Source organism: Phocoena phocoena, chromosome 19, assembly GCF_963924675.1.
Source record: "Phocoena phocoena chromosome 19, mPhoPho1.1, whole genome shotgun sequence".
NCBI classification, from domain to species: domain Eukaryota; kingdom Metazoa; phylum Chordata; class Mammalia; order Artiodactyla; family Phocoenidae; genus Phocoena; species Phocoena phocoena.
The window spans coordinates 29703614-29719937 of NC_089237.1; the positions used below are offsets into that span (position 1 = coordinate 29703614).

The window sequence follows — 16324 nt, forward strand, 5'->3', positions numbered from 1 at the left end:
ACTCTGCCACCTACCACCTCTGCACTTATTTGAATTTCCACGATTGATGAATTGTAGCTCAAAGCATATATAAAAGGTGCCAGCATCTACCTCTGACTGCTCTGTGAGTGTGTGGGGGTGGTGGCATTTTCAGGCTTTTCAGTTAAAGAACACTAAACATTTTGGTCTTCCATCTTAGTTGGTGCTCCTGTGGTGGGCAGCATTATTTCAGTAGAAATTAAATGGAAAGGATTTTCAAAGTGAAGTGTTGATTGTATAAACAACAGGAAAAATATATTATGATTGATCTTTATAGAAAGGACCTATAAGGATTAGCTTGTAGGGCTTAGCTAGTTTCCATGCATTTATACATACTGATTATAGATTGTAGTGGCTTAAATTGTTTTAGCATGTGCTGGAATTATAGGCTCCTTCTTTTTATGTACCATTTGTGAAATGCTTCTAATTTGTCTGGCATTGTTTTGATGCTGGTGATAAAGTAATTCCTGAACCTACTGTTAGTTCAGGGTTTCTCTACCTTGGTGCCATTGACATTTTGGGCCAGGTGATTCTTTGTATTAGGGGCCTGCCCTGTGCATTGTAGAATGTTTAGCAGCATTCTTGGCTTTTAACCACTAGGTGCCAGTAGTACCTCCTCTGAATTACAGTAACCAAAAATGTCTCAAGACATCGCCAAATGTCCCCTGGGAGGCAAAATCATCCCCAGTTGAGAACCACTGGTTGAGTTGAAAACTCAAACCGGGGGTGGCAACTCCTTAAGAATCACTTGCCAGAGTGGGTCGTAGTTACAAATGGGAGCAAGTTGTCCTCAAGTATGCTGGGTATGTGTTGGTGGTGGTGGGAAGGGAGCAGGGAGAGCAATTGAAAACCAAACAACAGGTGTTAGAGACCAGTTAATAGCCAATTATAATATGGAATGATGAGTGCTGTGATGGGGTATATAGGGAGCTCAACTAACAGGTATGTAATAATAAAAATAATAGATAATATTTGCAAGCCCTCATTAGGTATTAAGATTGCTAAAGACTTTACCAGTATTATGTTTTCTCAGTACAGACCTACATGGTTACTTTATTATATTGATTTTATAGGTGAGTAGGCTGAGGCCTAGAGATGTAAGTTACCGTACTCAAAGTCACAGAGCCAATGCTCTTAACTGTCACCTCTCTACCAACCTAGTCCACACTTGGAAAGATCATCCTAAAGGATGAGTATGAGTTAGTATGAGTTGTGAAGACTGGTGAAAGATGAGGCCAGAGTGGAGGCAGAGGTCAGATCATGAGGAATTATACTGTATGTCTAGCTAGAATTTGGACTTTGTCCTTTGAATGGAATATAAGCAAGGAGTGAAATAATAAAATTATGTTTTAAAATTCCTACTCTAGCTGAGTTGGGGACTGGGAATGGGGTGTGGAACTCTGGGGACAGAAAGACTGGTAAAAGAAGAATGTTAAATTAAACTTGGACTTTTAAATTTCAGCCTTCATCTCATAAATTCACATTTTCTCAGCAGTTTTTCTATGTAAATAGCTAGTTAGCACCCAAAAAACCCCATAAGTTTTGACATTAGTTCCATTTCTTTTTTTAAAGCTAATCATCAACAGCTTATCCTAAACTGGAGAAAGGCATTTGCTTGGCCGTATTTAGGATCTGCTCTGCACTTTCAAGTCTTTGAATCTGAGATTTAGTGCTGTCAGTGTTACTCAGTGACACATTTTTTCTTATGTAAGGAGTGTTGTAGTGATGCAAAGCACCTAGAACTCAATAAGAAAAGTTACTGTAAACATGCAAATCAGTAGTGCCAGGAAAGTCCACTATTGCAATTTGTTGGTATGGAAACAGCTTATTTACCACTGAGTCCCAGGATAGGCAGTGAGGAGACTAACTGATAAGGCTGGAAGAGGGGAATAGGTAAACTAAAGGAGCTCTGTGCCTTTTGAAATTTGCTTTGTGAGAGGAGAATGGGGCCTTACTTACTGCGGTGGGTACATTCTATCATGAGCAGGAGCCAGTTCTCAAGAAAACCTTTATTTTTCCGCACCGGTAAGCCTTGGTGAAAAGTTGAGTGGGGTTGTCTTACATCTGTGCTTAGGAATAACGAGCCTCTTTATTCTTAAGCAGAATGCCTAAAAGAAAATTTTCTGTGGTAGGTCACTGTAAATTGGTGTCTCTTTCCTCTCCTCTTCCTCCCTCCCTACTGCCAGGCTGTTTGAAGAAACTTTAAAATTTTTTTTAAAGTTTCCAGTTTTAAAGTTTTTAAAACTTTAAAATTCTTTGTGTTTACTAGTTGGGAATTTGGGACAACTAAAGTGGACTCTTAAATGTTCCTGAGAGTCAATAAAAAGTGACTTTTCTTAGACTTGACAGTCATCAACAGGCCTTTTCCTTTCTAACTGGGATCATATGGGACAACCTTGTGTTAATCTCCTAGTTAATGGCTGCATTGCAAAAATCTTGATTTCCTTCTCACATCCCCCCTACCCCAATTGATACCTACAGAATTCCTTAGGTAGACCGGTCTCTTCCTTGTTCTTTCTAAAACTGGAGACTATGCGATTGACTTCTGCTGAATTAGCACAGTCCTTTTCAATTAAGTCAGGGGTGTCACCCATCCCAGGGAAAGCCATGGCATGCCTATTGCAAACCTTACTGGCACCCTATCTAAGAGTAGTACACAAGTCTGATGCTCCAGCATTGCTGATCCCTTTTGGTGTATCAATGAAGACATAAGTTACAAAAACCCAATCAGCTGGTTTAAGCAATAGGAAGATTTACTGTCTTGTATTAACAAGAAGTCTCACCTGACTCTGGTAGGGCAGTTTCAAGGTTGGAAAATTTACCTGCTTAATGTCATCAAGAACTCATTTCCTCCCACCAGCCCCGTCCCCCCATCTTTTGCTCTGCCATTCTAAGTGAGTTGGCTTAGCTCCCCTCAGGATGGCAGGGTGGTTGCTGCAGCTCCAAACTTTATATGGAGTCAGAAAAACGTTCTGGGAGTAGGGGAGGATTATTTCATTTTATATGTCTCTGTTTATCAATGAGAGCACATCTCATTAATCAGTAGTGAAAAAAAAGGAAACTTGGCAAAGTCTGAACGTTTGGTTCCCCTCCCTGATCCATTCCACGTGGCCACTTGGAGAAGGGAAGACGACTGAACAACATTGAGGTTCTGCTGGAAAGGAGGAAGGCAAGTGAAGCATTAGTGTTTGGTCTACCAGGTGGTTAATGTATTTTCCAAGCAGCTGAAGTTTGAGCAACCCTGAATAAGGGCGTTATAACTCAAAAGTTAGCTTTGGACTACTGAGCATATAGTGGATACTCAAAAAATATGGTAGGTGATTGATATAGAAATACCTTATTTCACATTTTACTTTAAGATGCAGGGTTGATTTTGGGGTTTTTTCCCCCCACATGAACATCTCTGAAGCATCTTCCATTTAATGGTATCTTACAATAATTATCATTGACAGCCAGTTTTGTGAAAACTTGTTGACACCTTCTGGTGAGATTAAGAAAGGTCCTGTATTCAAATTTCTTATAGTTGGTGAAATATCACTAGTTTGCTTTAACCTTTACTTAATGCAGTGGGTAGACATTGCAGTGTATGGGGCAAGGCACATAGCAAATAGCTTGTGACCTGTTACTTGACAGTAGCTACTTTCATTTCCAAAAAATGAAAGTATTTGATCTTACGTTGTGTTTACTTGCTCTCACTGATGTCAATGGGTTGTACAGGACCTGGTGACCCCATAGGTCAACTATTAAGCTAGAGGTCAAGAGACCAATTTGTTTTTCTCATTACATTCACAGAGCTAGGGAACTTCAGATCTTAGGACTTGATAAAAAAAAACAAGTAGTGTTTTCATGCAGGAATTTGTTTCCAACGCTTCTTGGGAAATGCATGTGTTTCTGAATCCTAAGAAAAGTAAGTCAAGAAATCAGAAAACCGGAAAAAATTATTCTGGTTCTCCTGTTAATCTTAACAGTCAACACAGAAACATGGGGACTTCCTGGCGGTCCAGTGGTTAAGACTCCACGCGTCCACTGCATGGGGCACAGGAACAGTCCCTGGTCGGGGAACTAAGATCCCACATACTGCATGACGTGGCCAAAAAATGAATTAAAAACAAAACAAAACAGAAAAAAACAGAGAAACATGACTGCTTTGGAAGAATCCACTAATGGCAAGTTGAAAGTATAAACTGGAAATGCTGGTACCTAGAATCAAAGGTTAAGATCAGTGGGAGCACCTTGAAAAGAAGCAATTGCAGTCAAATCAGCCCTGGCTATAGCTGTTGCCATTTTATAAGTATGTGTTCATGGCCCTGTCTGATGCTATGTAAATATTAATGAGTCTATACTATACTATACAGGAATCCTGTGAGTGGTGCTCCAAGAAATAGGAAGTTTCAAAAGTAAGAGAATTCCTCATATTGGAATTTTTAAAAATAGATTTATTTTTGGCTACGTTGGGTCTTCATTGCAGCGCACGGGCTTTCTCTAGTTGTGGCGAGCGGGGACTACTCTTCGTGTACGTGCTTCTCATTGCGGTGGCTTCTCTTGTTGCGGAGCACAGACTCTAGGCGCACGGGCTTCAGTAGTTGTGGCGAGCGGGCTCTAGAGCGCAGGCTCAGTGGCTCAGTAGTTGTGCACGGGCTTAGTTGCTCCGCGGCATGTGGGATCTTCCCGGATCAGGGCTCGAACCCGTGTTCCCTGCATTGGCAGGCGGATTCTTAACCACTGCGCCACCAGGGAAGTCCCCGTATTGGCTTTTTTTTTTTTTTTTTGCGGTACGCGGTCCTCTCACTGCTGCGGCCCCTCCCGCCTAAGAGCACAGGCTCCGGACGTGCAGGCCCAGCGGCCACGGCCCACGGGCCCACCCGCCTGGCGGCAGGCGGGATCCTCCCGGACCGGGGCACGAACCCGCGCCCCCTGCATCGGCAGGCGGACTCCCACCCACCGAGCCACCAGGGAAGCCCCCCCATATTGGCATTTTTGATGTGATTCCATGTAGTGCTATAAACCTTACTAAGAGTTCTAAGTGTACATTATTCAACTATTACCCAGTAATGTTCCCAGCATTTTCCAGTATTTGAATATTCACTGTAGGCTACAGTTCTTGTAAATACTACAAACTAACCAAAATTTTTAAAAGATATATAACTTTATTAGAGTTTGAAAAATATTGTAAGTGTTTAAAGAATAAGTTGAAAAAAAAAAAGAATAAGTTGAGATTTGGGGAATTCCTGAGAATTCCAGTTCCTCGTTTGTGAATCCTGGAGGTTAATATATGTCAGGAGTTCAGAAACACTAGTACGAAGAGGTCAAATTTGTGCCTAGAATTTCAGTAACTCATGTGGGTTTGAGTTTTCAGCAGCAGTTCCATGAAGGGCCAGAAGGTGGAGGTGGTGCGTCATGCAAGTAGCTGGTTTATTCTCTAAGCAGTTAAGTATCACTCTTGACTCTTGAGAGCAGGAAAGTTTTTTCCTTTGCTTAGTAAGGAAATTTCAGAAACGTCCACACATCCAGCCTATCTTCAAAGTATTTAAGGGAGAAATAGTACTACACAAACTCTTATTGAAAACAGAAGAGAAGGAATTCACCAGTGAAGCCATCTGGGGCTACAGTTTTCTTTGTTGATCTTTTTTTTGTTTGTTTCCTTAAAATTTATTTATTTATTTTTGGCTGCGTTGGGTCTTCGTTGCTGCGAGGGGTCTTTCTCTCTAGTTGTGCCGGTCTTTCTCTCTAGTTGTGCCGAGCGGGGGCTACTCTTCGTTGTGGTGCATGGGCTTCTCATTGCGGTGGCTTCTTTTGTCGCAGATTACGGGCTCTAGGGGCACGGGCTTCAGTAGTTGTGGCTCACGGGTTCTAGAGCGCAGGCTCAGTAGTTGTGGCGCACGGGCTTATTTGCCCCGCCGTCTGTGGGATGTTCCCGGACCAGGGCACAAACCTGTCCCCTGCGTTGGCAGGCCGATTCTTAACCACTGCGCCACCTGGGAAGTCCCAGGGAAGTCCCTGTTGATAGTTTTTTAAGCTACAAATTCCGTTTCTTTAATACTTAAAATACCTATTCAGGTTATTTTTACCTGAATGAATTTTGGTAGTTTGTGTCTATCAAAGAATTTGTCCATTTCATCAGTGTTCTTGATTTCAAGAGCATAAAGTTTTTTATACTGTTCCCTTATTACCCTTTTAATGTCTGTAGAATCTCTAGTGATGTCCCCTCTTTTATTCCTTTTTTTTTACTCTCTTTTGTCTTGGTCTACCTAGAAGCTTTTCAGTTTTATTGGCGTTTTCAAACAACTCTTGTTTCAATTATTTCTTTTTCTTTTGTTTTCCTGCTAATTTAATTTCTGTTCTTTATTTCCTTTTACCCAAGTTTATTTACTTTTTTTTCTAGTTTCTTAAAGTAAATGCTTAGACCATTACTTTGAGGCCTTTTTCTCTTCTAATATAAGCATTTGATGCTGTAACTTTATCTTTAAGCACTGCTCTAGCCACATCCCCAAACTTTTGATATGTTGTACTTTTATTTCCATTCAATTCAGAATGTTTTTCATTAATTATGGAGAATTCTTGGCCATTTTCTCTTAATATATTGTCTCTCCTTTGCTGTCTTTATGGCTGTCTAGTTGACACAGTTTGAACCATTCCTTTTTTATCCCTGTGTTTCTTAACCTCTTTTTTATAATGGCAATCTCATTGTTCTTTAAAACTCTGGTTAATTTTCTCAGTTCTGTCTTTAAGTTTTTCAACCTTGCCTAAATTCATCTATTAATAGTTTAATTTTAATGACTATATCTGAAAAGTCTAGTAATTAAAAAAAAATCTGTCCTTTTCTACATTAAACAGAATTTTGTACTCTATTTTGTGAAAAAATTCATGGTATTGTCCTTCTATTTGTATATCTGCTGACTCTTACTTCAAGTAGATTGTCTGCCTTGTTTGTAAATTTTGATTGGAACATAACTTTTTGAGACTTTTTCTACCCCTTGTGAGAATCATCCCTCCCACCCCCCGCCACTATAATTGTTGTGACCTGGATTGTGGAAGCTTCCCACCAGAGAGATCTTTTAAATATGTTTCAAGACTATTCATGAGCATTTTTATATCTGCTTTAGTCTGTGTTAGATAATTTCAACATTATCTCTGTCATCTCAGCACTGATGTTCGTTCTTGTCTTTACCTGGTTTTTCATACGGTGAAGCAATTTTGGATTGTATCCTGGACATTTTTAATATGATTTTATGAGACTCTGGGTCTTGTTTAAATCTGCCAATTTGTTGATACTTCAAATTCTTGTCTACACCAATATGCCTGTCCCCATTTACTTTTCAGAATCCTCAAATAGCCACTTCATGCATTCTGTCCAGGTTTTATAGCTGCATTCAGTGGGAAAGATGGGGTGGAACGTGCTTGCTTCATCTTACCTAGAACCTTCCCTCCAGAGGAATAAATTGCTTTATTCGGATCACACTAGCTCCTGACCAGTTTTTATGTTACTTTCCTAAGATTTGAACCTCAACCTTAATCCCAAACTTAAATGATACACACAGGCCTTAGTTTGAATTCTGAGGTGAGCTGAGCCCAGAAACAAGACAAAATTCCCTGCTGTCTTCCTGTGACAGCAGACAGAATTATTTAGTTTATTCTTTCAGTAAGAGTTTTAGCTTTTTGCAGGGAGTGCAGTTTTAGTCTCACTTTCAACTCCCTTTCTATGGTGGATCCAGAGGTTTTTTCCTATCCCCAACAGAGTATTAAAGACTTCCGCATCAAGCTCTCTGGGGCAACTGCATCTACCCCACTAGTTTTCCATATCCTTTTTGTCTCTATACCTATGGATTTCCATTCGTTCTTTTAAATATAGCTGTTCATTAAAATTTTTAAGTTTATATTTTATCTAGCATTTATAAGGGTTTGTAGCAGAAAGATTTTCAGATTTTCTTGATCACTGTCTTGTTGAAACAGAAGTACTTTCTGTACTATAAAAATTCTATAGAACTTTTCTTTTAAAAACCTACTCATATGCAAAAAACAAAATTGGAGGCCCAAATGGGACAGTAACTCACTTATTGCTAAAATTACTGGAATTTTTTTATACACACAGCTAAATATAAGTGTAAATATGTATTTGTATTTATGAGTGTTTATATTTATATATGTTTTAGGCTAGAAGCTGTTGAATCAGGATTAAAAGAGCTGTTATCTCTTATGACTCTTTAGGGGGGGAAAAAACCTATGTTTGCCTTGGAAAAAGTGTTCTCAGTATAATGAAATTAATACTGGCTTCAAATTCTAACTTTTCAGGTACTGTGGAAAGGGCAGTTTTAATTTTTGAGGATGAAAATAAATACTGCTCTAAATAACTAAAGAGAACTTAGGTTTGTGTGGTTACTTTTTTCTTTGTTTTGTTTGCTTGGTATCTTCTGTTTTCTTGGCATTCAGTGTAAAATTCACTAGGAATCTCAATTTATGATAGGGAGATTGCCTTTTTCTTGCAGTGGTTACTTGTCAGAAACATGTTCTCTGCTTCTTTCCTGCCAGGAATGAGTAGCGACAGTGATATTGAATGTGACGCTGAGGACGAGGAGCAGGAGGAGCGCGCCAGCCTGGGCAGATTTAGCGACTCCTTCATGGCACGGCTGCCGGATGAAGGTGCAACCCATGACGTCATTTCATGGGGATTAATTAAACCATCTCTTCTGCTGCTTCCTTTGCTTCTCTTTCTGCTTCTGCTGCTTCTGCTTTGCTGCTTCTGCTGCTTCTGCTTTGCTGCTTCTGCTGCTTTTTCTTTTTTAAATTATTGTCATTTGTGAGACGACATTCTGTGGGATAAACTAAATGGAGCACGTACTGAAAAAATTTGGTAGGCGGTCAGACACCACCTAATGCGTGCTACTTACTGCGTGGAGCAAGTGTTGGCAACCTGCTTTGGTACAGCCCATGACCTGAGAATGGAAAAAAAAAAAAGCCAAACAAAAAAGAATTTTCCATGGAGAACATTTGTGGCCTGCAGTGCCTAAATATTTACTATCTGCTCCTTTGTAGAAAATGTTGCCAGCCCCTGGGGAGGTTTCAGATTTTTTTTTTTTTTGCTTTTCAGAGATATTTGTAGCCTAGCTAATAAGGGAACTTTTTTAAAGATAACTCTTTCTGACTTCTTAGAAATGGATGCTGATTATGGAATCATTGATTTTATTACCACTTCCTCCTAAAAAAGTCTTAGGAAAAAACTCACTGAGAGAAACCCATTGTTAGTATTTTGTTTTGTTTTATTTTAGGTGTACAGCATAATGATTTGATATATGTATACAATGCAAAATGATCACCACAATAAGTCTAACACCCATCCCCCACTGTTAATATTTTATCCAGAGACCTTAACGATCAATCTGAGCGTTCCTCTATAAGAGTTCCTGGAATAACAACATTGTCAGGCCTATGTTAATTGTCGGCTTTGTATTTTACATATTTCTCTGATATTCTAGTGTCTTTCTTAGTTCAGACTCAGTCACTTGATGATTTTTTAGGTATTAAGGTACTCTTAGCAATCTTCTCTGCTTATAGAAGCAGCAGCCAAATTTCAGGCAAGTTATCTTGAGTGCTGATGAGTTTTTGTAGTGATATTTGCATGCGCAGTTTAATTGGCTTTGAAATACATTTATATTTACAAAATCAGTCTTTAGAGTGTACATCATCATCCTTTCCTATTCCCTTCTTTAGCTGCTCCCATAGTGTCCCCAGGGCGACAAAGTCAGGCAATGCCTTTCATCTTCTAATTGTGGGCGTCCATTACACATTTGGTTTTTTTCTCCTTTATTTTCCCTTTGTGTTTGTTACACTTGACTCAGATCAAAAATTCTCTAAAAATAGAGATTTGTTCACAACCCAGCACATCTTTATCACTTAAATAACACACTTGGTAAGATCGTTTCGAGATAAGGAAAAGAAAATACTGGTCTTTTAAAAATGTTAACTCTTTTTTTTCTCCTAGATACACGTTCCAGTTTTCCTGATGGTGAACAAATAGGCCCTGAAGATCTCAGCTTCAATACTGATGAAAGCAGTGGAAGGTAATTTTCAAATCAAGAAAACTGACTTGCAAGCTACCTTGAATTTTGCTGTAGTTGGTGCTCAAACTTGTCAACAGTCAGATAATCAGATTTGGTCTTATTTTTTTCATCATCTCTACTTGAAATAGTAATTCTGAAACTTTAGAAAGTAGCACAATTCTAGTGTAAGACATTAGTACACAGGAAAAAGTTGTGTGGGAAGAATTCTGTGTAATGTAATGAAATAACAGTGTAGCCTCAATTAATTTAGTAAATAGTATATTCATAAAAGGCAGTTTGTCTACTGTAACAGAAGGGCAATTAACTGCCAGGAAACGTACCTGGAGACAGTGCATGCACTCAGTAACCTGCTCAGCATCGGTGCTCTTCTGTCTTGGCTAGACACTCAGTTGTGTTTAAATGACCACCTTTATATTTTGGGTTTTAATTATAGTTTATAGTTTCACTAGTGCCTGTAGATTAGTGAGCAGAAATATTACTAATGTGTAGATTCTTCCCTGTGACACTTTATGTGGATAACTGAAGTAACACTAGACTGAATCTCCTCTTTGGAATATGTTGATTGACTGAGGTTAATTTATTTATCTTTTCTTGTTTGTTCAAGTGCAGGCACACTAATTAATGACACCTAAGCTTTCTTTTGTGTGACCTTTACAAATGTAATTTTAAATGAATTAAGTTAATACGGATTGGTTATGTTTCTGGTCGTATGAACACATGTAAGAACATTTAAAATTATTTCGTTTTTTCTGCTTCTTACTAAACAATTATAATGTAACGGGTATTTTAAAACCCTGTTTTCTCCTTTATTTTCATTAGTTGGACATTGATTTCAGTGTCAATACATTTAAAGATTCCTATATATTGTACTGTGGCTTACATGAAACTGTGGTATAAAGTTTACTTTCATACTCAGAATTAGTCCAAAATAATTGCCAAACTTTATCATTGTGCTCTTGCATTTGTTTTTGAGCTGCTATGCTATTTGTGAAAATTACACTGAAAGTTGACTAAGAGACTATTGAAAAAGCATGAATATATACACGTGAGAGGCATCTCATCTGCTTATTTTTTACTTAATGAATATTGTTCCCCTTTCCATGTCTAGTGTCTTGCCGAATGCTGTGTGATTCATGGTTTGCTTTTCTTCAAAACAGTTGGCACTTTTTGTTAATAAAATGATGCTGAGAAAATGTTATGCCTCTGCAACTTATTAAAAGTGGAGCAGGAAGCCCCCCTTTTTCCTATTCCTATTGCCTGTGTATAATAGAGGCTGTTGAGCTGTAAGTAGATGCGTGGGGAAGTTAGAAGACTTATTTATGATCTCCATAATGTGTAATGTGTGGTTACTTTTTCTCCTTAAATTAGTTGGAAATATTTAAGTAGTATAATCACATGAGAAGTTAAAATTTAGCATTTGCTTACTACCATGATAGCATTGGCTTGCTGTCGTATAGTTATTAGGTAGCTTATTGTGCAGTGCTCTGGAACATTACTGATAAGTTCTTCACATTTCATTTTCTATTAGCTGGAAATGTATTTACGTTCATTACATTTTGATGAGATCATATTCTAAATCAAACTTATTTCTGTGCTACATTGTAATGGATAAAACTATAATGTAAGAATTTTGCACCTTTAGTGTTGAGCAAATCATTGTAAGAACTGATTTTGTAGAGGTTTATTTTTTAATTGAGGCTTATCAGAATTCATAAAGACAAGTGTGATTGACTCTGCTTTGGAACTCTCACTACTGCGCAGCTGTTTTTGACCTGTATATGATATAGAACTGAGTGCTTTCCAGTGTACCTTTATAACTTATTTTCAAAATATGGAAAACCACTGTGGTTAAGAACTAAGAGAAGCCAGAGAATAGACTGTTCATTTGGGGAAATTTACTTGTAAGAGCTTTTAGCACAAGTGATTTAATCATGAGATTCTTTTGGGTCATTAATCTAGACAATAACTTTTTTTTTGAATTTTATTTTATTTTTTTATACAGCAGGTTCTTATTAGTCATCCGTTTCATACACATCAGTGTATACATGTCAATCCCAATCTCCCAATTCATCACACCACCACCACCCCCACCCCACTGCTTTCCCCCCTTGGTGTCTGTACATTTGTTCTCTACATCTGTGTCTCAATTTCTGCCCTGCAAACCAGTTCATCTGTACCATTTTTCTAGGTTCCACATATATGCATTACTATACGATATTTGTTTTTCTCTTTCTAACTGACTTCACTCTGTATGACAGTCTCTAGATCCATCCATGTCTCTACAAATGACCCAATTTCATGCCTTTTTGAGGCTGAGTAATATTCCATTGTATATATGTACCACATTGTCTTTCTCCATTCGTCTGTTGATGGGCATTTAGGTTGCTTCCACAACCTAGCTATTGTAACTAGTGCTGCAATGAACATTGGGGTGGGTTCATGTGTCTTTTTGAATTATGGTTTTCTCTGGGTATATGCCCAGTAGTGGGATTGCTGGGTCATATGATAGTTCTATTTTTAGTTTTTTAAGGAACCTCCGTACTGTTCTCCATAGTGGCTGTATCAATTTACATTCCCACCAACAGTGCAAGAGGGTTCCCTTTTCTCCACACCACACCCTCTCCAGCATTTGTTTCTCCACACCCTCTCCAGCATTTGTTTGTAGATTTTCTGTTGATGCCCATTCTAACTGGTGTGAGGTGATACCTCATTGAAGTTTTGATTTGCATTTCTCTAATAATTAGTGATGTTGAGCAGCTTTTCATGTGCTTCTTGGCCATCGTTATGTCTTCTTTGGAGAAATGTCTATTTAGGTCTTCTGCCCAGTTTTGGATTGGGTTGTTTATTTTTTTGATATTAAGCCACATGAGCTGCTTGTATATTTTAGAGATTAATCCTTTGTCCGTTGCTTCGTTTGCAAATATTTTCTCCGATTTTGAGGGTTGTCTTTTCGTCTTGTTTATGGTTTCCTTTGCTGTGCAAAAGCTTTGAAGTTTCATTAGGTCCCATTTGTTTATTTTTGTTTTTATTTTCATTACTCTAGGAGGTGGATCAAAAAAGATCTTGCTGTGATTTATGTCAAAGAGTGTTCTTCCTATGTTTTCCTCTAAGAGTTTTTTATAGTGTCTGGTCTTACATTTAGGTCTCTAATCCATTTTGAGTTTATTTTTGTATATGGTGTTAGGGAGTGTTCTAATACACGTAGCTGTCCAGTTTTCCCAGCACCACTTATTGAAGAGACTGTCTTTTCTCCATTGTATATCCTTGCCTCCTTTGTCATAGATTAGTTGACCATAGGTGTGTGGGTTTATCTCTGGGCTTTTATCTTGTTCCATTGATCTATGTTTCTGTTTTTGTGCCAGTACCATATTGTCTTGATTACTATAGCTTGGTAGTATAGTCTGAAGTCAGGGAGTCTGATTCCTCCAGCTCCATTTTTTTCCCTCAAGACTGCTTTGGCTATTTGGGGTCTTTTGTGTCTCCATACAAATTTTAAGATTTTTTGTTCTAGCTCTGTGAAAGATGCCATTGGTAATTTGATAGGGATTGCATTGAATCTGTAGATTGCTTTGGGCAGTATAGTCATTTTCACAATATTGATTCTTCCAATCTAAGAACATGGTATATCTCTCCATCTGTTGGTATCATCTTTAGTTTCTTTCATCAGTATTTTATAGCTTTCTGCATACAGGTCTTTTGTCTCCCTAGGTAGGTTTATTCCTAGGTATTTTATTCTTTTTGTTGCAGTGGTAAATGGTAGTGTTTCCTTAATTTTTCTTTCAGATTTTTCATCGTTAGTGCATAGGAATGCAAGAGATTTCTGTGCATTAATTTTGTATCCTGCAACTTTACCAAATTCATTGATTAGCTCTAGTAGTTTTCTGATGGCATCTTTAGGATTCTCTATATATAGTATCATGTCATCTGCAAATAGTGGCAATTTTACTTCTTCTTTTCCAATTTGTATCTGTTTTATTTCTTTTTCTTCTCTGATTGCCATGGCTAGGACTTCCAAAACTTTGTTGAATAATAGTGGTGAGAGTGGACCTCCTTGTCTTGTTCCTGATCTTAGCAGAAATGCTTTCAGTTTTTCACCCTTGAGAATGATGTTTGCTGTGGGTTTGTCGTATATGGCCTTTATTATGTTGAGGTAGGTTCCCTCTATGCCCACTTTCTGGAGAGTTTTTAATCATAAATGGGTGTTGAATATTGTCAAAAGCTTTTCCTGCATCTATTGAGATGATCATATGGTTTTTATTCTTCAGTTTGTTAATATAGTGTATCACGTTGATTGATTTACGTATATTGAAGAATCCTTGCATCTCTGGGATAAATCCTACTTGATCATGGTGTATGATCCTTTTAATGTGTTGTTGGATTCTGTTTGTTAGTATTTTGTTAAGGATTTTTGCATCTATGTTCATCAGTGATATTAGTCTGTAATTTTCTTTTTTTGTAGTATCTTTGTCTGGTTTTGGTATCAAGGTGATGGTGGTCTTATAGAATGAGTTTGGGAGTGTTCCTTCCTCTGCAATTTTTTGGAAGAGTTTGAGAAGGATGGGTGTTAGCTCTTCTCTAAATGTTTGATAGAATTCACCAGTGAAGCCATCTGGTCCTAGACTTTTGTTTGTTGGAAGATTTTTAATCACAGTTTCAATTTCATTACTTGTGATTGGTCTGTTCCTATTTTCTGTTTCTTCCTGGTTCAGTCTCAGAAGGTTGTGAATTCCTAAGAATTTGTCCATTTCTTCCAGGTTGTCCATTTTATTGGCATAGAGTTGCTTGTAGTCGTCTCTTATGATGCTTTGTATTTCTACGGTGTCTGTTGTAAATTTTCCTTTTTCATTTCTAATTTTATTGATTTGAGTCCTCTCCCTCTTTTTCTTGATGAGTCTGGCTAATGGTTTATCAATTTTGTTTATCTTCTCAAAGAGCCAGCTTTTAGTTTTATTGATCCTTGCTATTGTTTTCTTTGTTTGTATTTCATTTATTTCTGCTCTGGTCTTTATGATTTCTATCCTTCTGCTAACGTTGAGTGTTCTTCTTTCTCTAATTCCTTTAGGTGTAAGGTTAGATTGTTTATTTGAGATTTTTCTTGTTTCTTGAGTTGTATAGCTATGTTAAGTTGTATAGCTATAAGCTTAAGTTGTATAGCTATAAACTTCCCTCTTAGAACTGCTTTTGCCGCATCCCATAGGTTTTGGATCGTCATGTTTTCATTGTCTTTTGTCTGTAGGTATTTTTTGATTTCCTCTTTGATTTCTTCAGTGATTTCTTGGTTACTTAGTAACGTATTGTTTAGCCTCCATGTGTTTGTGTTTTTTACGTTATTTTCCCTGTAATTGATTTCTAACCTCATAGCATTGTGATCAGAAAAGATGCTTGATATGATTTCAATTTTCTTAAATTTATTGAGGCTTGATTTGTGACCCAAGATGTGATCTATCCTGGAGAATGTTCCGTGCACACTTGAGAAGAAAGTGTAATCTGCAGTTTTGGGATGGAATGTGCTATAAATATCAATTAACTCTATCTGGTCTATTGTGTAATTTAACGCTTGTCTTTCCTTATTAATTTTCTGCTTGGATGATCTGTCCATTGGTGTAAGTGAGGTGTTAAAGTCCCCCACTATTCTTGTGTTACTGTCGATTTCCTCTTTTATAGCTGTTAGCAGTTGCCTTATGTATTGAGGTGCTTCTATGTTGGGTGCATCTATATAATTGTTATATCATCTTCTTGGATTGATCCCTTGATCATTATGTAGTGTCCTTCCTTGTCTCTTGTAACATTCTTTATTTTAAAGTCTATTTTATCTGATATGAGTATTGCTACTGCAGCTTTCTTTTGATTTCCATTTGCATGGAATATCTTTTCCATCCCCTCACTTTCAGTCTGTATGTGTCCCTAGGTCTGAAGTGGGTCTCTTGTAGACAGCACATATATAGGTCTTGTTTTTGTATCCATTCAGCAAGCCTGTGTCTTTTGGCTGAAGCATTTAATCCATTCACATTTAAGATAATAATCGATATGTATGTTCATATTACCATTTTCTTAATTGTTTTGGGTTTGTTTTTGTAGGTCCTTTTCTTCTCTTGTGTTTCCCACTTAGAGAAGTTCCTTTAGTATTTGTTGTAGAGCTGGTTTGGTGGTGCTGAATTGTCTTAGCTTTTGCTTGTCTGTAAAGCTTTTGATTTCTCCATGAAATCTGAATGAGATTCTTGCTGGGTAGAGTAATTTTGGTTGTAGGTTCT

General features: G+C 37.7%; 1 protein-coding gene across 3 annotated transcripts in view; it reads left to right on the forward strand.

The window, feature by feature from the left end:
* Nucleotides 1–10077, forward strand: part of TRIM37 (tripartite motif containing 37) — a 114806-nt gene extending 104729 nt beyond the window's left edge. For 2 of the 3 annotated variants that reach the window (XM_065896411.1, XM_065896412.1), the window contains 2 exons: nt 8545–8655; nt 9995–10077. In XM_065896411.1, the coding sequence (XP_065752483.1) occupies nt 8545–8655; nt 9995–10077 (194 nt within the window). The remainder of the gene's footprint in view (nt 1–8544; nt 8656–9994) is intronic. The other variant, XM_065896413.1, reaches the window with a different exon arrangement.
* The last annotated feature ends 6247 nt before the right edge of the window (nt 10078–16324 follow it).